Source organism: Ictidomys tridecemlineatus, chromosome 3 (genome assembly GCF_052094955.1).
Source record: "Ictidomys tridecemlineatus isolate mIctTri1 chromosome 3, mIctTri1.hap1, whole genome shotgun sequence".
In the NCBI taxonomy this organism is placed as follows: Eukaryota; Metazoa; Chordata; class Mammalia; order Rodentia; family Sciuridae; genus Ictidomys; species Ictidomys tridecemlineatus.
Genome location: NC_135479.1, coordinates 131342756 through 131357983, shown reverse-complemented (window position 1 = coordinate 131357983; position 15228 = coordinate 131342756). Strand labels below are relative to the sequence as shown.

The 15228-nt window shown below is 43.8% G+C and overlaps 1 protein-coding gene and 1 non-coding gene across 4 annotated transcripts in view; both read left to right on the top strand.

Moving 5' to 3' along the window:
• Window positions 1-14664, top strand: part of Dgkg (diacylglycerol kinase gamma) — a 199698-nt gene extending 185034 nt beyond the window's left edge. For 2 of the 3 annotated variants that reach the window (XM_078043820.1, XM_013361065.4), the window contains one exon: window positions 774-3746. In XM_078043820.1, the coding sequence (XP_077899946.1) occupies window positions 774-872 (99 nt within the window). In that variant the 3' untranslated portion in view covers window positions 873-3746. Of the gene's footprint in view, window positions 1-773; window positions 3747-13405; window positions 13548-13644 lie in introns of those variants that run through there. The other variant, XR_005726868.2, reaches the window with a different exon arrangement.
• Trnaa-ugc (transfer RNA alanine (anticodon UGC)) lies at window positions 6089-6161 on the top strand. The gene has a single exon. It is a non-coding gene; the product is annotated as a tRNA-Ala (tRNA).
• Window positions 14665-15228: the final 564 nt, after the last annotated feature.

The window sequence follows — 15228 nt, the reverse complement described above, 5'->3', positions numbered from 1 at the left end:
TAAATAAGGTAGCAATGTCACAAGGCCACATTCAAATAGGGATTAAACATTTTGAAGCCATGCCCTGAGGATAAGGGTGAGAAGAAAGACACAAATGAGAATCAATCTTTTACTTCTGATTAACTTACAGTTTACAGGGGAGGAAAAAAAAGTATAAATCCTAAAAATTTTTGAAAATATTTTTAAAAGAATAGGGTCTTCCCCAGAGGCTATGAGAAAAACACCTAAAGAACTCACTTGGGAACTTGTCCATATGGTGTGACTTGGTCAGAGGTCAAACGGAAGCCTCCAGGTCAGCTGGCGGAGTCTGTCCGCTGCCCAGGCAGGAGTGGAGGCTGGGAATTCGAAGAATTGGGCTTTGGCTGTTCTGCTCCTCCATGCATGAACTTAGGCTAATCTAAGACCCCATGAAGTCTTGGGCTCCCATTTCTTATCTGTCCAACAGAGGGGTTGAATGAGAAGGTCCCTCAGGTCTCCTCCGGCTGTGACATTCTGACAGTCTATGAATAGAAAGGACACGAGACAGGTGCGAGCTGATCACCACGTGGGAAGCTCACACCTGTCTCTCCCCAGTGTTTCCGCCCCTCACTTCCAGCAGTGCCAAGCTCCAGGCCCAGTCAGGGTCAAGTTGCCAATTTTGAAGCCGTTCAAGGACAGTTGTCCTTCTGCATGGGGCTCCTTCCAGTCCAAAGCTGGCCTCCTTTCCTCTCTGCAACTCGTAGGCTGCTAGAATTTGCATTGCCACTAATTCTTTTCTGCCTCTTTGCTTTTAGATTAAAATTACTCACAAGAACCAAGCACCCATGATGATGGGACCTCCCCAGAAGAGCAGCTTCTTTTCACTGAGGAGGAAGAGCCGTTCAAAAGACTAACCAGTGTGCCAAACGCCAGCTAACCCAAGAGAGAAAACAAGAGACTGTAACTACATGCACATACACACACACTTACACAAACACGCACGCACACACACACACACACACACACACACACACTTCTCTAATTAGTGGAAGCAAAACTACCCTTCTGGAAGAAAATTTCACCTTCCATACAGTTTATTTCAAAAAAATGGATACATCCCTAACAGAGCCAGTGCCCAGAACATTTTGAAAAGACTTAGGCCCACCAGGGTGGGTTGGCTCATGCAGCGACCTCCAAATTCCCACAGGCCTTGGGGAATTGGGGAGAACTTTCTGAGACTGAAGGAGAAATCTCTTTCTTTTCACCAGCTCTACAAGTTTCCTCACAGTCGCTCGCTGCTCGTGAGGAGCAGGCTGCAGGTTTCCTGGTATGGTGAGACAAGATCGGATGTGGTGGAGGGAAAGAGCTCCGTTCCAGAGAACTTGCACAAAGGTCCTTCTGTACAGAGACATACCAGCCTGGAGCTCTCTGCACATAATCCTTGGCAGGGCTCAGCAGGCGCTCGATGGTCTCTTGGTTGTCCTTTGAGCGACAGCTTCTCCCCAGACTTGCTGAGAAGGCAGGAAGGCTGTGGAAAGCTGTGTTTCCATTCCTGGGTTCTCTACCCCATCGGTGGGCACTTGTTCATTTCCCCAAGCCTTCTCCTGGTGGCTGGGTGTTTGTTTAGAGACGGCTCCAAGAGCCCCCTGAGCTGCCTGTGCAGCACGCCTTAGATGTGGTATTTATTTTCTTAGTTCTGTGAACACCTGGGAGGGAAAGTGGAGAAACTGGGATTTATTTTTTAAACTGGTGTCATAATCTTGTGTAAAAAGGGAAAGAAAAAAAAAACACCCCCAGTTTCTTTTCTTCCTGAGCCAAAGCGTGTTTCCTGTTGAGTTCCGAGCCCTGGTGGCGGACTATTTCCCGAAGGCAGAGAAGATGAGAGGACAGGACTGTGCTGGGGACAGGAAGACAGTCCATCAGGCAGTTCCCATCACCTCTCCGCACTTCCTACCCTCAGATTCTGACCTGAAGGACCTTCTCATGGTCTTATGTGTGTATATATGTAGCATATATATTTATATATAACATATAAATATTTATTTACGGCTGGACTTTTTCTGATTGGAAATAAACACAGGTAATATAAGAATAGAAAGCGGGAAAGGAACCTTCCACCATTTCATTGTCAACACCTTTCCTCGTGCTGATCATAATGTTTAAGGGAAATGGAAGGATGTCCTTGTCGTGAAGAGAACTCCTATTCTGGATCATCAAAACCGCCATGAAAGATATGCTGGGCAGGTTTACTCTCCCATTTGTGAGATAAGGAAATAGAGAAAAGTAGAGAGACAGCTCCATGGTCTCTTGGCTAATGTGTTTTGAGAGTAGGTGCCACTAAGAAGACAATTACTAGAGGAAAGAACCCACACAGCTGGGAATAGGGTCATTTCTGGTCTCTGAGAAGTGATTCCACTTGGATCCAGGGTGCCAGGGGAAAATGAGCATGCAGCATATGTGTGGATGGGACAACCCCAGGTGAGAGATCGGGGCCTTGGTGTGCTTCCAAAAGTTCTCTCTGACCTAACCTGGAGAGAAGTTGGTCTGAAGTTGAAGACATGAGACAGATCATCACATTGAACCCTCCACATATCTCCTCATCATGGTCACCAGAATCCCTTCATTTGGAAACACTTTGGCCGCAGGAAAAGCCACAGTGAAAAGTCACAAGCAGGACTGAGGCACCTTCTGCAAGGTGCTGCCAGCCAGGACAGAGGGGTGTCAGCAGAGCTCAGTTGGCTTCATTCACCTGGCTCCGGCATTACCTCCCCTTCCTAAGGGCAACTATGCAGCACTTCATCGGTGGAAAACAACAGTTCCTGTACCCATTAGCTCACTGGGACTTCCATTCTCTCAGATTTCTCAAGAGAAAATATGAGCTACTTGACATCATTCCAATGAGCTGCTTTTAATCTCCTTGCATTGGGCCAGGAGCTTTGGACAAGGAAGACAATGTGCACAAATGGAGCCCACCTCTGAAGGAAGTAATCTTCTAGGACCATCTTGGACTGAGATATGAGACCATCCTGCGCAAATAACAGTGCAGAAAAGCTGAGCAAGGGGAAGAGCAGGTCACCTGAAGAATATCCTTACTGATGGAATCCTATGTGGTGTGACCAACAAGCTCCAGAATGACTACAGGTACTATCTTGGAAGCAACTTGATTCTGAAAGTGAGGCAGGTTCAGATTTAGGGTCACTGATTCTGAGACATTTACAGAAGTGTTTGTGTATGTTTCAGCCCTCATTCCCCAAGATTGAGGCTGTTGAGACATGGCACCAACGACAGGTGAAATTGATTCTCAGAGTCTCACAAGTCACAAAGGGAACATGCAGAATTGGCTCCTACCTGCTTTACCCTAGTGCCTAGGACTTTAATGTTGCTTGAGAGATGTACCCCAATCCTCCTTAGAGGCACAGTGTATAAAGAACTTGAATGGAATTGCGCTTCTGATGTGGTAGCCTTAGCAAGTCTTGTGTTGCTGTTAAATTTTGCCTTGCAAATCATCTTTTAAACAACATGACTGGTTTCTTATTGTGGAGTAGTGCCTCATTGTAGCGACCCCCACAGAAAATTCCGAGGTTAGCAGAGAAGGTATTATTATCTCAATCCTAATGAGGAGAAGGAGGCTTGATGAGGTTTAGTGACTTCCAAAGCCATACAGGTAGTCAGGGAAGATCCCAGTCTCTTATTTCTTGTCTTATTCTGATTCTTACCATGCTATAGACATGTTCTCACCTGCCTTCATGCTTCCACCCGACTAGCAATAAAAACAGTGAAACAGGAAATCGTCAGTACTTTGTGTTATCCCTGGACCAGTGGGCTGGGAGCTGCGTCTCATTATGCCTTGGTCTTTGTGGGGTTTCCCCAGTGAATTGAAAGTGGAGATAGACTTAGCAGGATGATTATATTCAGGTCAGAGACCAGTTCCTCTTAAGAGAGTTCTTTCCACAGATGGAAAAGATACGTTAAAATTGCCAAATAAATTAGGAAATACTTGGCAGAACCGGGAAGAGCCTCCAGACTGGCGTTACATAACATGCATATACATTATACATATGCACATTATATAAGGTGACATAGTACTTAATGTGCTGTATATATTATGTAAATTACATATTTGTGAGTAATCATGATAAATATAGAGACCCACTAATCACTTTTTTACACATACTCAGTGACAGATTAGGAAGTTACTTTGCCAGAGAGGCTTAAAACTTACACTCTCCTGCTGCTTTGGTTCCAACTCCTGCCAAAAATACTTGCATCAACTTTTCCCATCTCTAGCCCCCTCTCTTCTTGGCCAAAATTTTCAGTTACCTCCTGTCCCAACGAGGCTGTACCTTCCGTACAACACTGCCACAATCGGGATCCACAAAAATAGAATCCTGGGGAGGGGAAGTATCTAGATTCCCAGATTCCCTATGTCACAGACCTATACCTCAACACTCCCAGGCAGGTGGGTGCCTGATGCTAACCTTAAGGGGAAGGAAGAAGAGCCTACCAACTCTACAAGGAAGGAAAGATCCATGTAAGCCACCAATTTCAGTATCCAACAGTAATCAATCAGTCTAGCCTAAGATTGAACTCATGTCAAACATCTAGTCTCAGGCCTTACAGTATATCTGAAACCATAATTTCCTAGAATGCATCTCAAAACACTAGTATCCATAAAGCGTTCCATGAAGAAAAAGGTCTATGGTCAATACTAGATCCCTTCCAGGAGATACAGAGAGATATGTTGAGAATTCACAGGAAAGACCAGGACATTCTTTTACTCTCAACATCTGTAGAGTAGAAAACACCACCATTTTTCACTGGTAGCGGTAGTAGTATTGTTAGTTCTCAGTGGAAATGGGCACATGCAAGTACTTTTCCAGGACAAGAAGTCTCCATCAAAGACACTGGGTATTTTGCATTTGCTTGCTTGTTTGAGGTGTTTTTCACATTTCCAGGCTTGGTCTCCCACACAGGGAGTACAGGCAAGTGTCACTGCACCCAGCTAAGCCCTCTTCCTTGTTTGTTTGTTTTTTTAAAATATTTATTTATTTATGTATCTTTAGTTTTAGGTGGATACATTAGTTTGTTTTTATGTGGTGCCAAGGATAAAACCCAGTGCCTCATGCATGCTAGGCGAGCACTCTACCACTGAGCCACCACTCCAGCCTCTCTTCCTTGTTTTTTTCTATGTGATTGTCTATATTTTTATTGTTCCTCTCTACATATCTTCAAGCAAGAATGATGAATCTGGATATTTTGTTCCTTAAATGGGGAAAAGACTGCAGAGAAGGGCAGAAGGTGGGGGGAGGGGTGCATTAAAGGGGAAACATGACAACTGCGACATCCGTATAGCTCCAGAGAACAGAACCACATCTAAAGAATCCAGGTATAGAAGGTGAAATTTTGTTCCATTGAATGACTGCTCTTGGGGCTGGCTGAGGTGAAAGGTGTGCCTTTATGTGGGAATGAGCAGCCACATGCTCTTACAGGAAAAGCTTTGACCTGATTGAGTGGGGAGCAAGCAGTAATTGTCCTAATCTTGTCCCAAAAGCTGTTGAAACTGTTTCTGTAGGTTAGGTCAGTGTTAAGTCTATTAATTCCTTTTGAATAGCATTTCTTGGTATCACCTGACTGAAATAATAAAAAAAAAAAATTAAGAGAGATTTCTAAATCAGTGGGTACTGTCCAGTTAAACCAGGCTTATATATGGCCTTATATATGGCAGGACTGACCAGACTCTGGTACCCTCAAGGGCAGCTGGTGATAGCTGTGACCTCTCCTTGATAGCTCTAAGAGTTGAGGAATGGATTATAGTATTAAGACGAAAAAAAAAAAAAAGATTTTACATTCCTAATTGGAGATCCATATGAGCAGTTTGAAAGTCTTTTCCCCCCTCACAAATATAAGACCTAGATCAGACTTGCAATGGCAAGGAAAGAGAAATTCTCCCACACCTCAAATAGTAACCAAATTTTAAGTAAAACTTGGATTGCACAATCACACAGACGTTCACATGGAGCCATTGTTTTTAGTTCAACTTCATGTTCTGCCCATATTGGAGAATGTATTTGGACATTTTGTTATAGAGAGAAAACAGGAAAGGGAGATAAGAAAGGGAATTCCTGGGGCTGGGGATATAGCTCAGTTGGTAGAGTGCTTGCCTTGCATGCACAAGGCCCTGGGTTCAATCCCCAGTACCACCCTCCCATTAAAAAAAAAAAAAAAAAAAAAAAAAAAAAACAGAAAGGGAATTCCCATTCATTGCTTTCTAGGTGCCAGTTACTATGTCAAGGTCTTTTCATGTACTATCCCTTTTAATACTCAGAACAGCCTACTGTACTTATTTCATAGATAAAGGAATTAATGCATAGGAAGGGGAAATATCTTGTCCAACAGAGAGCAAGCAGTATGATCAGGACTTGACACATCTTTCTGGCATCAAAATCTATTCTTTTCCTACTATATTTTGGTGTCATTAACATTCTTATATAATTTTTTCCACCCTACCAACATCCTAGGTGAAGTTACATTGCGTAGACAATCCATATCCTATCTATTCCACCTCTGTGGAGTCATCTAATCATCATCCTACTGAAGAACTTCCAGTGCTTATTCATATTTAAACTCAACAGCCTCCATGGACAGCTGGATCCCCAAACCTCACCCTTGCTATCCAGTTGGCAGCTATCCCTTAATCTTCAATGTCTTCACGTTCTGCCAGAGTGGGACCTATTTCCCAGCACCTACCTAATACATTTTGTTGTTGTTGTTGTTCAGCTCTGTGAGTGGGAGAACAGCCAACAGTCTTCTCTGGCTTAAATACCATGGTCAACAGTGACCAGCCAACTTGGGGAAGGAGCTCTGGGTTGTTGAAGGGAGCCTCCAGCAAGGAGGCTTTGCATGTGATCCTCATTAGTGATAGGCGTGGGCTGGGCCATCTGTGTTCCACAGGAGAACAGAATGGGAGGCTGCCTTTCAGATGCCAAGAGATGCTATCTAATGGAAGATCCAGAGAGCTCAAAAAGCAGAGCAGCATCATTCCACATGGGCATCTCTGTGGGGAACCAGGGACACAGGAAACTTAAGAGGTATTGGGAATTACCTACTTAGCTTGCTGGGCATTCCACCCTTGCCACCATTTTGTCCTGCACCGTGGTGCAGGATGCCAAGCAGAGTCCTGCAGCCTCATCTGATAATTAAACTGCCTTAGAACCATGAGGCACCTAGATTGTCCTGAAGTCTGCAGATGTAACAGCAGGTGCTTTATAGCAAGGCATTAGAGTTTACCATTAAGCCGCCAAGTCTCCCAGGGGTCAGGAAACACTGCAGATAGAAAAGACTGTTTCATTGAATGTTAATTGGAGATTCTAGAAGAATAAACAGAAACGATGAAGGACTATTACAAATGGGTCAAATTAGAAGAATGCAATTTGGAAGCAAAAGAGGATAACATCTAGCCCAGAATCAAGCATGTAGTAGGTAGCAAATAAATATTTGCTAAAGGACCAAATGAATGAATAGCTAAAGCAGGTATCTGTCCTTCCACCCTGAATGGGTGGCGGGGCAGGGGGATGAAAGCTTTTAGCTAACAACTCAGGAACTTGAAACCACAGGATGTAGAGGGAGCTCACGGGGGCCTTTACCCAGACATCTGTTGAATGATGGATACAGCTAAATATGGATCATCAAAGGGCTTTCTAGGTCACATGGAGGGCAGCTTCATGATTCAGAAAATACGAAATTCAGCTTATACAGAAAGGCAGCAATATTTGCCTTCCACTTCTTACAGATCAGGTCAGAACTGACAAAGAGAAAAAGGGCAGTACAGAAGTGGAGTAGCAACACAGTAAGAGATCAGCATAATAAGGTACAGATTCATGAGATGAAAAGAGAGAGAACTGGATGGTTTAGAAGACTGATTTGGACAAGGGAGGTGAACATGAGCACTGTGTCCAAAATTGCAGGGTGGGGGGGAAGGACTGAGAAATCCAAAAGAAAGATCTTACAGTTGAGCTGATGGCAAAACAGAAACATCCAGGTATTCGTGAAATTGTTATTAAATAACAGCTATCATTTAGTATCTAGTTAAAGTCCATTCCTTTTTTAACCACTGTGGAACTTCACAAGAACCTTGTGAAGTTGGTTGGTGCTATATGGCTCCCTATTTGACAAGGGAGGACACAGAGAGAAACAGGGCACATCTCATAGTAGCAGATCCAGGACTCAGATCTGTCAGTAGCTGTCTTCAAAGCCTGTGTTCGTGCCTGCGCTGCCATTAATGATTCCCCTGAGCTTCAAGCACCGGGACAGGTTTACGACCTGAAAACCATAACCCTGTGTGTGGCTTACTTTCTCTCAAACTTGACACCCAAGTCCCTCTCTTCCCTCTTCCATGGACCTGGAGAGGAAAAAATAGCACTCTTGTGAGTGGGTGCAGGGGCACCCAGGAACAGGAGAAAAGCAGTTATGGGAATCAGAAGGCCCATGTGCACCTTCTCTCCTCCCTTCCTCTTAGGTCCTCACTCCCAGGCACCACCTGGAGTGTGTCCTAAGACTTCTCAGAGAAGAAATGGCCAAGAATGGATACCCAGTGAAGAACTCATCTGGATCAAGTATTCACACAGCATTAAAGATTCACGGAGATGTAGTAAAGATCAAGGGCAATGAAAAGAGTTCAGACAGACAGACATTAGAATTCAGTAACTGATATCTAAGGGTGGAATGAAGATTTGAAGTGTCCTTTTACAAATTCTGTTGGGTGAGTCATGATTTGGGATTAAAAAAAAGATTGCCTCTGGAGCAATGCGAAAAATTGAACATTTTTTCCTTTCGAAACAATGAAATTCTTTTAAAAATGGAGGCTTAGGAAGAATGACAAAAGGAAGGATGATAAAAATGGTAATTTCTTTTTACCTTAGATAATAGAAAAGGAATTTTAAAATCCTACAATAAATAAATGGCAATCCAGAAGAAATTTCCAGAAAGTCTACCTTTTCTGTTGAGGGGCTACACAATAGTACCTGCCAAGTGATTAATCAACTTTTTTTTGTGTCTTTTTTTATTTTTTAAAGAAAACTGGTACCACCAATCAGTAGCCAAAATATGACATGATCTTCAAGAAAAGTTTTCCTGGTGAATATTTCCTCTCTCCCCAACATCCCTGAGGTAAAAGGATTGAGCACTAGATCTTTTAACTCAGAGCACCAAATGTGCATGAGGTGTTAATAATAGAGGGTGTCACTGACCTGCTATTTGGGATTCACTACCTTCATACCCTTCTGCGCCTAGGCATTAAGGTAATCTTCATCAACCTTCACCCCCACATCTACTCCCTGTCTGCCTCTTAACGGCTCTACAGGCTGAACATACGCCTTGGAACTAGAACATCTGGAAATAATTTCTTTTTTATGAACAAGTTCAAATATACTAAAAAGTATAACCTTGAGTATGTACCCATCATTTAGATTTAACAATCATTAACATTTGCCATACCTGTTTCATCTTTTATTTTTTTCTGACTGAAAATTTTGAAGGTAAATGATAGGTATCATGACATCTCACACCAAAATATTCCAGCATGCCTCACCATGAGAGATTCTTTCCTTTTTAAAGTAATTTTTATGAGTTTATTTTAGTTATAAATAATATTAGAGTTCATTTTCACATAATTAATGCAAGCCATGGAATATAATTTGTTCCACTTCAGTCCCCAATACTTTGCCTTTTCCTTCCCTCCTCCCTTCCTCTCTTCCCTTCCTCTATTCTAGTGATTTTTCTTCTATTTATTTATGTTTTTTTTAATTAGTGCATTATGGATATACATAAAGGTATGATTCACCTTGGTGTTTTCATATTTGTACACAGGGAAGTTTGGTCAGATTTATTCCACCATTTCTCATGGGCGGGGAAGATCCTTTCTTAAGCTTTAAAAGATTGTGCGTATCATCTGTGTTGCTAGAGGAGAATTCAAGGTGTTGTGTATATGAGCTCAGTTATTTCCCAACTGACCGAATCAAGTCAGGAATGAAATAAATAGATATTGATCAAGGCATCACCCAATCATTCATGAGAAGAAAGTTTTGAGTGGAACCCAAGGAAGATCTTAGCTGTATTCAAAACAGTCCTGGTTGAGCTGGAAAGAGGAAAGTAAATGGCATATTAACTAAATTCTCAAAAATCATTAGATAATGTTATAAGCATTCATCATGCCAAGAGAAAAACGTGAAACACTTAAAGGCGTAACAAATTCACCTGAAAAAAAATCACGTTCTTATTTCTGAAACAAAAATTGCTTACAGTGTTAGGTACTGAGTGACTGGGCACCATATTATTTTGAAAAGCTTAGAACAATAGAACATCATATCTACAGGTTCATTTATTCATATAAAACACAGATAGTTATCACCTCATCATGTGAAGATTGTGAAACTAGACTGGGGGAGGGTGTCGGCTACTGAGATATACAGACAGATCTCTCTCCCCCTCCACTGGAGCACAGCTGAACTAGAAGTGTGTCAACCCCCGAGAGAATGTCTGGGAAGCCTGGTTGAAAAGTCTTGGCTCATTTATGCAGAGATGATTTTCAATACACAAAGTATAAGCCATGCTTGCCCCAGGGACCAGAGTGAGCTGACTGCAGGTGTTCTGGACAAGATGGTGGGTAAGGTGGTTGGTTAGTTTGTTCTCAGAGATCCAATGGCTTAGTGATTCTGCCCATGAAAGGGAAGCAGGTGACACCAGTAACAGTAGGTTCCAAAATGTTCAGCCTGCCTCAGTCAATAAATGAAATAAAAGTTTCCCATTTGAGCATAGCCTAGGTAGCACCATCAACTGGAGACCAAAGCCTGATACTCAATCAAAGCCTGACTCTCAGCCTGTGAATGGTGGACCTCACTAGGCCCATCTGATTCCTCAAACATAAGGAGGAAACCTTTCTCATCCATACCCCAAGTGCACATCTGCATTCCTTTTCTCATTAAACACCCCACCTCTCCCACCGCTGCCCCCACACCATGGGGTTCATGAGATCCAGCACTCTTTGCTTTCCTCACATGGACACCATGAGGGATGTAAGTCTACATTGACTGGCACAGAGAGGAAAATCGCTTTCATTATCCTGAGTGTGATAACATGTTTTCTTCCCGGAGCACCCCCTCTTCATAAGAACACATCTCTTCTAAGCTCCCTCCTCCTATCTAACCCCTGCCCCTGAAGCTCAGGATCTGCTGATGGGCGTGAAAACACATGAGCTCACTGGAGCTTATATAAGAGCTCTTGGCAGGTCTTCCCGAGACGGATGGCAGGCTGGGTCTCCGCACACTTGCATTTGCCTTGCTTAGGCAGTGTGATTCTTTTTTTTTTTTTTTTTTTCTCTTTCTCTCTCTTTCTCTCTGTTTAGAACAGAGAGGCCTATTTGCACCCGTGCTCATCAGTCACTTTGTAGCAGGAAGGAGAAAGCACAGTGTTTCCTCCTAGTTCCCAGTGATTCCATTGGGCACAACTTCCTGAGGGGGAAACTGGGAACTCAAAACACAAAATTCATTTGAATGTGTCAAGGCCCCACCTTTAGTCAGCTGTTGTCCATCACACGGCCATCCCCTTTTGGGTCACTGCAGAGAAGCAATGAGAGAAAAGAGGGGGAAACGGGGAGCCTGAAGGCCAAGGCTCCTTAGCATCTCAGAGGACTCCAGCTCCAGGGTCCTTTCCAAGATGTCTGTCAGCAGGACTAAGGCAAAGGGAAGAGCAAAATAGATGGGAATTTCAGTCTTTCCAGAGAGGAAGAAATGATCTCAAAGGCAGGTTCTCTGCAGGAAATGGATCCTGCCTCCAGTTGATCTGGTGAGAATTCCCATCCATTCCCAAACTACATTTTCTTGAAGGAGGAAAGAAACTTCTGGAAACTACTCAGGAAACTCAGAGAGGTGCAGAATGAGAGAAAGCAAGGAATCCATGAGCCAACCTCCAAATTCAGGGGATATTTTCACATGGCCTCCAAGAAGAGAAGGAGCAGTTTTGTGTCAGGATTTGACTCTTCTGCCACTGGAGAAAGGAAAGGAAGCAGGAAGACCTTGAGGCCCTATTCAATGCTGTACGCCCCACTCAGTTACCTTGGGCCTGGCAGCCCTGCCGTTCTGTCAAGGAGGACACAAGGTCACAGCCTTCACCCCTTCTCCTTCCTCAGTTTCACAGCTGTGTTCCGAGGGCACTTCCCACCCACAGCAGTGGGTGGGGAAACCTACCCTTCTCCCTCTGCTCAGCATTGAACTTCTTGAGTAGGGCCAACTCTAGTTTCTACAATGACGCCAATTAATAATAGGGACTTGGGCCACTCAGACTATATTGTGCTTTTTCCCACATGCAGAATGGAGGCTGGATAGAATGATTCATGCATGCACTTATTGATTCATCAACAAATAATTTGTTTTTAAACAATGTTTATTTGCCAGGCACTGTGCCCTAATCTCTTAACATGCCTCATCTCTTCTCTATCTTTTCCTACCTTTACCCACCCTGAAAAATTATTTCTTCCACTTTTCCTTTTATTTTCATGATGTTTCTCTTCACTCTTCGTAGCCCCCATGATTTTTGTTTGTTTGTGTAGAGTGTTCATACAAAAAAAAAAAAAAAATCCAGAAGATCAGAAGGGATTTTAGAGAAACATCTGCCCACTTTGCTACCTCCAGCATACTTATACTTAAAAGGCCCAGGAAAGATCAGAGGACACACTCCAGATCCCAGCTTCAGGATGTACCTGGTATCTCACAGCTTCTCCCATAGACAGCTGTCCTTGGTGTCCAACCGAAATCCCTCTGTTCAGTACTATTCTCCTTCTCTACCTCTTGAGTCACATCACAGGCATAGGGTGCTTTATGGGTACAGCATGTTTGGAAAGTTTAATGACATAGTTGAATATCATGCCATGAGGATATTAGTATAAAAACAATAGACTCAGTGAGTTTGGTTTCTGTAAAATCAACAAAACAAATGCAAGCTCATTTGTAGAGCCCTACTGCAGTCACAGTTTCTAACAGACCATCTCAATTAAGGTGAAAAGTCCAATGATCAGGGAGTTCTGGATCAGCCCCCTAGGGTTGTAAAGGCCCATACTTACATATCAATCCAACCCTTCACATGGATTTGGTAGTCAGCACAGCGCAAGGCCTGCTCTTTGTTGATTGTAGCTGAATGACAAGTGCTCACTTGGCCCTTGTTCCTGCATAATACAGAGAGTTATTCTCCAAAGCCTTTTCCCCGGGCCCCTGGGTAGGAATCCAGTGAAGTGTATGCCTGGACAGAGCCTGATGCTCCAGATGTTGTCCTTTTTGATCAGTGCCAACCTGCCAAGGTAGTCTACAGTCTTGAGAGAGACAGTGTGACCTAGTGTGTCAGTTACCCAATAAAAAGGCTGACTTCAAAATCTACAGCATTGTGTTTCTTTCTTCTCCAGATGGCAAGAAGCAGGTGACCCAGCTACAGAGAAGAGGCTTCACAGCAAGTTGCTGACCCAGCTTCCAGCACAGCTGTCCTCCTCCATAGAATGGGAAGAAGTAAACTTTTATGCTTCTCTGTGCCATTGACCTTAAGGCTTGGTGGGTATCTTAGGGAAAGAGTTCTTGTTGGCCAATAACACAATTCTGAGAAGCCTGATGAGGGGGTGTTTTGATGGGTGCTTTTCTCTCTCTGCAGAAAACAAGTGAGAGCCTTCTATCTTGGAAAAGTTGGTCAAATGCTCCATGGAAGTTGTTGGGGAAAGGAGCCAATCCACATCCCATGAGGGGATGAGGGATGAAGCCCTGCTTAGAAAAACAAGAGCAACATGGGGAGTGGGCTACAGTCCTATCTCAGCCTTGTGGTCTTGGACATGACCTTTAGCCTTCTGGGACCTCTCTTTCTACCACCTATTAAGTGAGGGAGCTCTAAAGACCATCCTGCATCAGTGATTTTGCCTCCCCCTGGGATAAATGCTGCAGCCATAGGAGAGAAGGCAGGTTCCTTGTCCTCTTGGGTTTCCTACCAGACCTAAGGCTTCCCCCAGCCCTGCTGACACTGAAGGGCTCCTCCTAGCCCCTCAGCCAAGAATCGACTTTCTTTTCCTCTTGACAATCGAATATATTTGGAAACCAGTTCATTTGGGAAGCCCAATATGAAACACCACAAAGAAACTCTTCAGTAAGCCCTCCACCTACACACACACACACACACACACACACACACACACACACACACACACCAAATCCTGAAATGTGTTTTCCCTTCTGTGTACCAAACTTCTTTTGGCCCTTTCTACTTGCCAACAAGTTGGGAGAGAGTTCAATCCCACAAGAAAATGCATTGCTCCCATTAGGGAACTCACAAATCCCACATGTTTGTGGGTGACCCTGGGCACAGCCAAAGATCCTAACACACTTCAGCTGCAATCTATAAATGCAGACTTTACCAGCCAAGACTGCAGCAGAAACTAATTAGCAGAGTGCCAGGGTCCTTCCCTCCCTGCTCTCCCACCTCCACTGCCTCCCCCACCATGGACATGTTGTTCCCTAACAGCGGTTGCCTGCTCAAGCCTGCCTGTCTGCCTGCACAGAGTGCTGTGGACTTGTTCTGTAATGCACTGTGTGTGTGTGTGTGTGTGTGTGTGTGTGTGTGTGTGTGTGTCCTGACTCTGTGGTTTACTGCAAATAAAAATGACAGCAGATGATTGGCCCCTGACCTCCTGATGTTTCTTTCCATGTCATTTCTTGAGAAACCAGGATTGGCTGATCTGCTACAGAACTCTGGGGATGTGCATCCTGCCCGGACTCTTCTGTAACCTTTTCACAGTTGTACACTGCCAGGAAGGTACCTCTGATGTGCCATGGCTGAGAGGAATTGAAATTCTCTGTTGCCACTTTCTTGGTGTTGAAGGAAAGAGAAAGGAAGCCAAAACCCCTATTTAATAAGCCCCGCTAAACACTTTATATACATCATCACATTGACATCTGAAAACTCCCTTGTGAAGTGGTGAGCATTTTATAGATGGTGAAACAGAAGTTCAAAAACGATGATTAACTTGCTCAGCAAGTAACACAAGTAACCCAGTTCTCTCTCATACCCCCAAATTCAAGGTCTTTCCTCAAAACTAGTGTTTCTCCAAGCGTGGCCCATGGACTGCTTAGATCAGAAATACTTGGGCTCCAGATTCCTGCGTCCCACCCAGACCTCCTGAGGCATGACATCTAAGAGTGGGACTCTGAAACCTGATATTTTATAAGCTGGGGTTCCAGATGGACATTG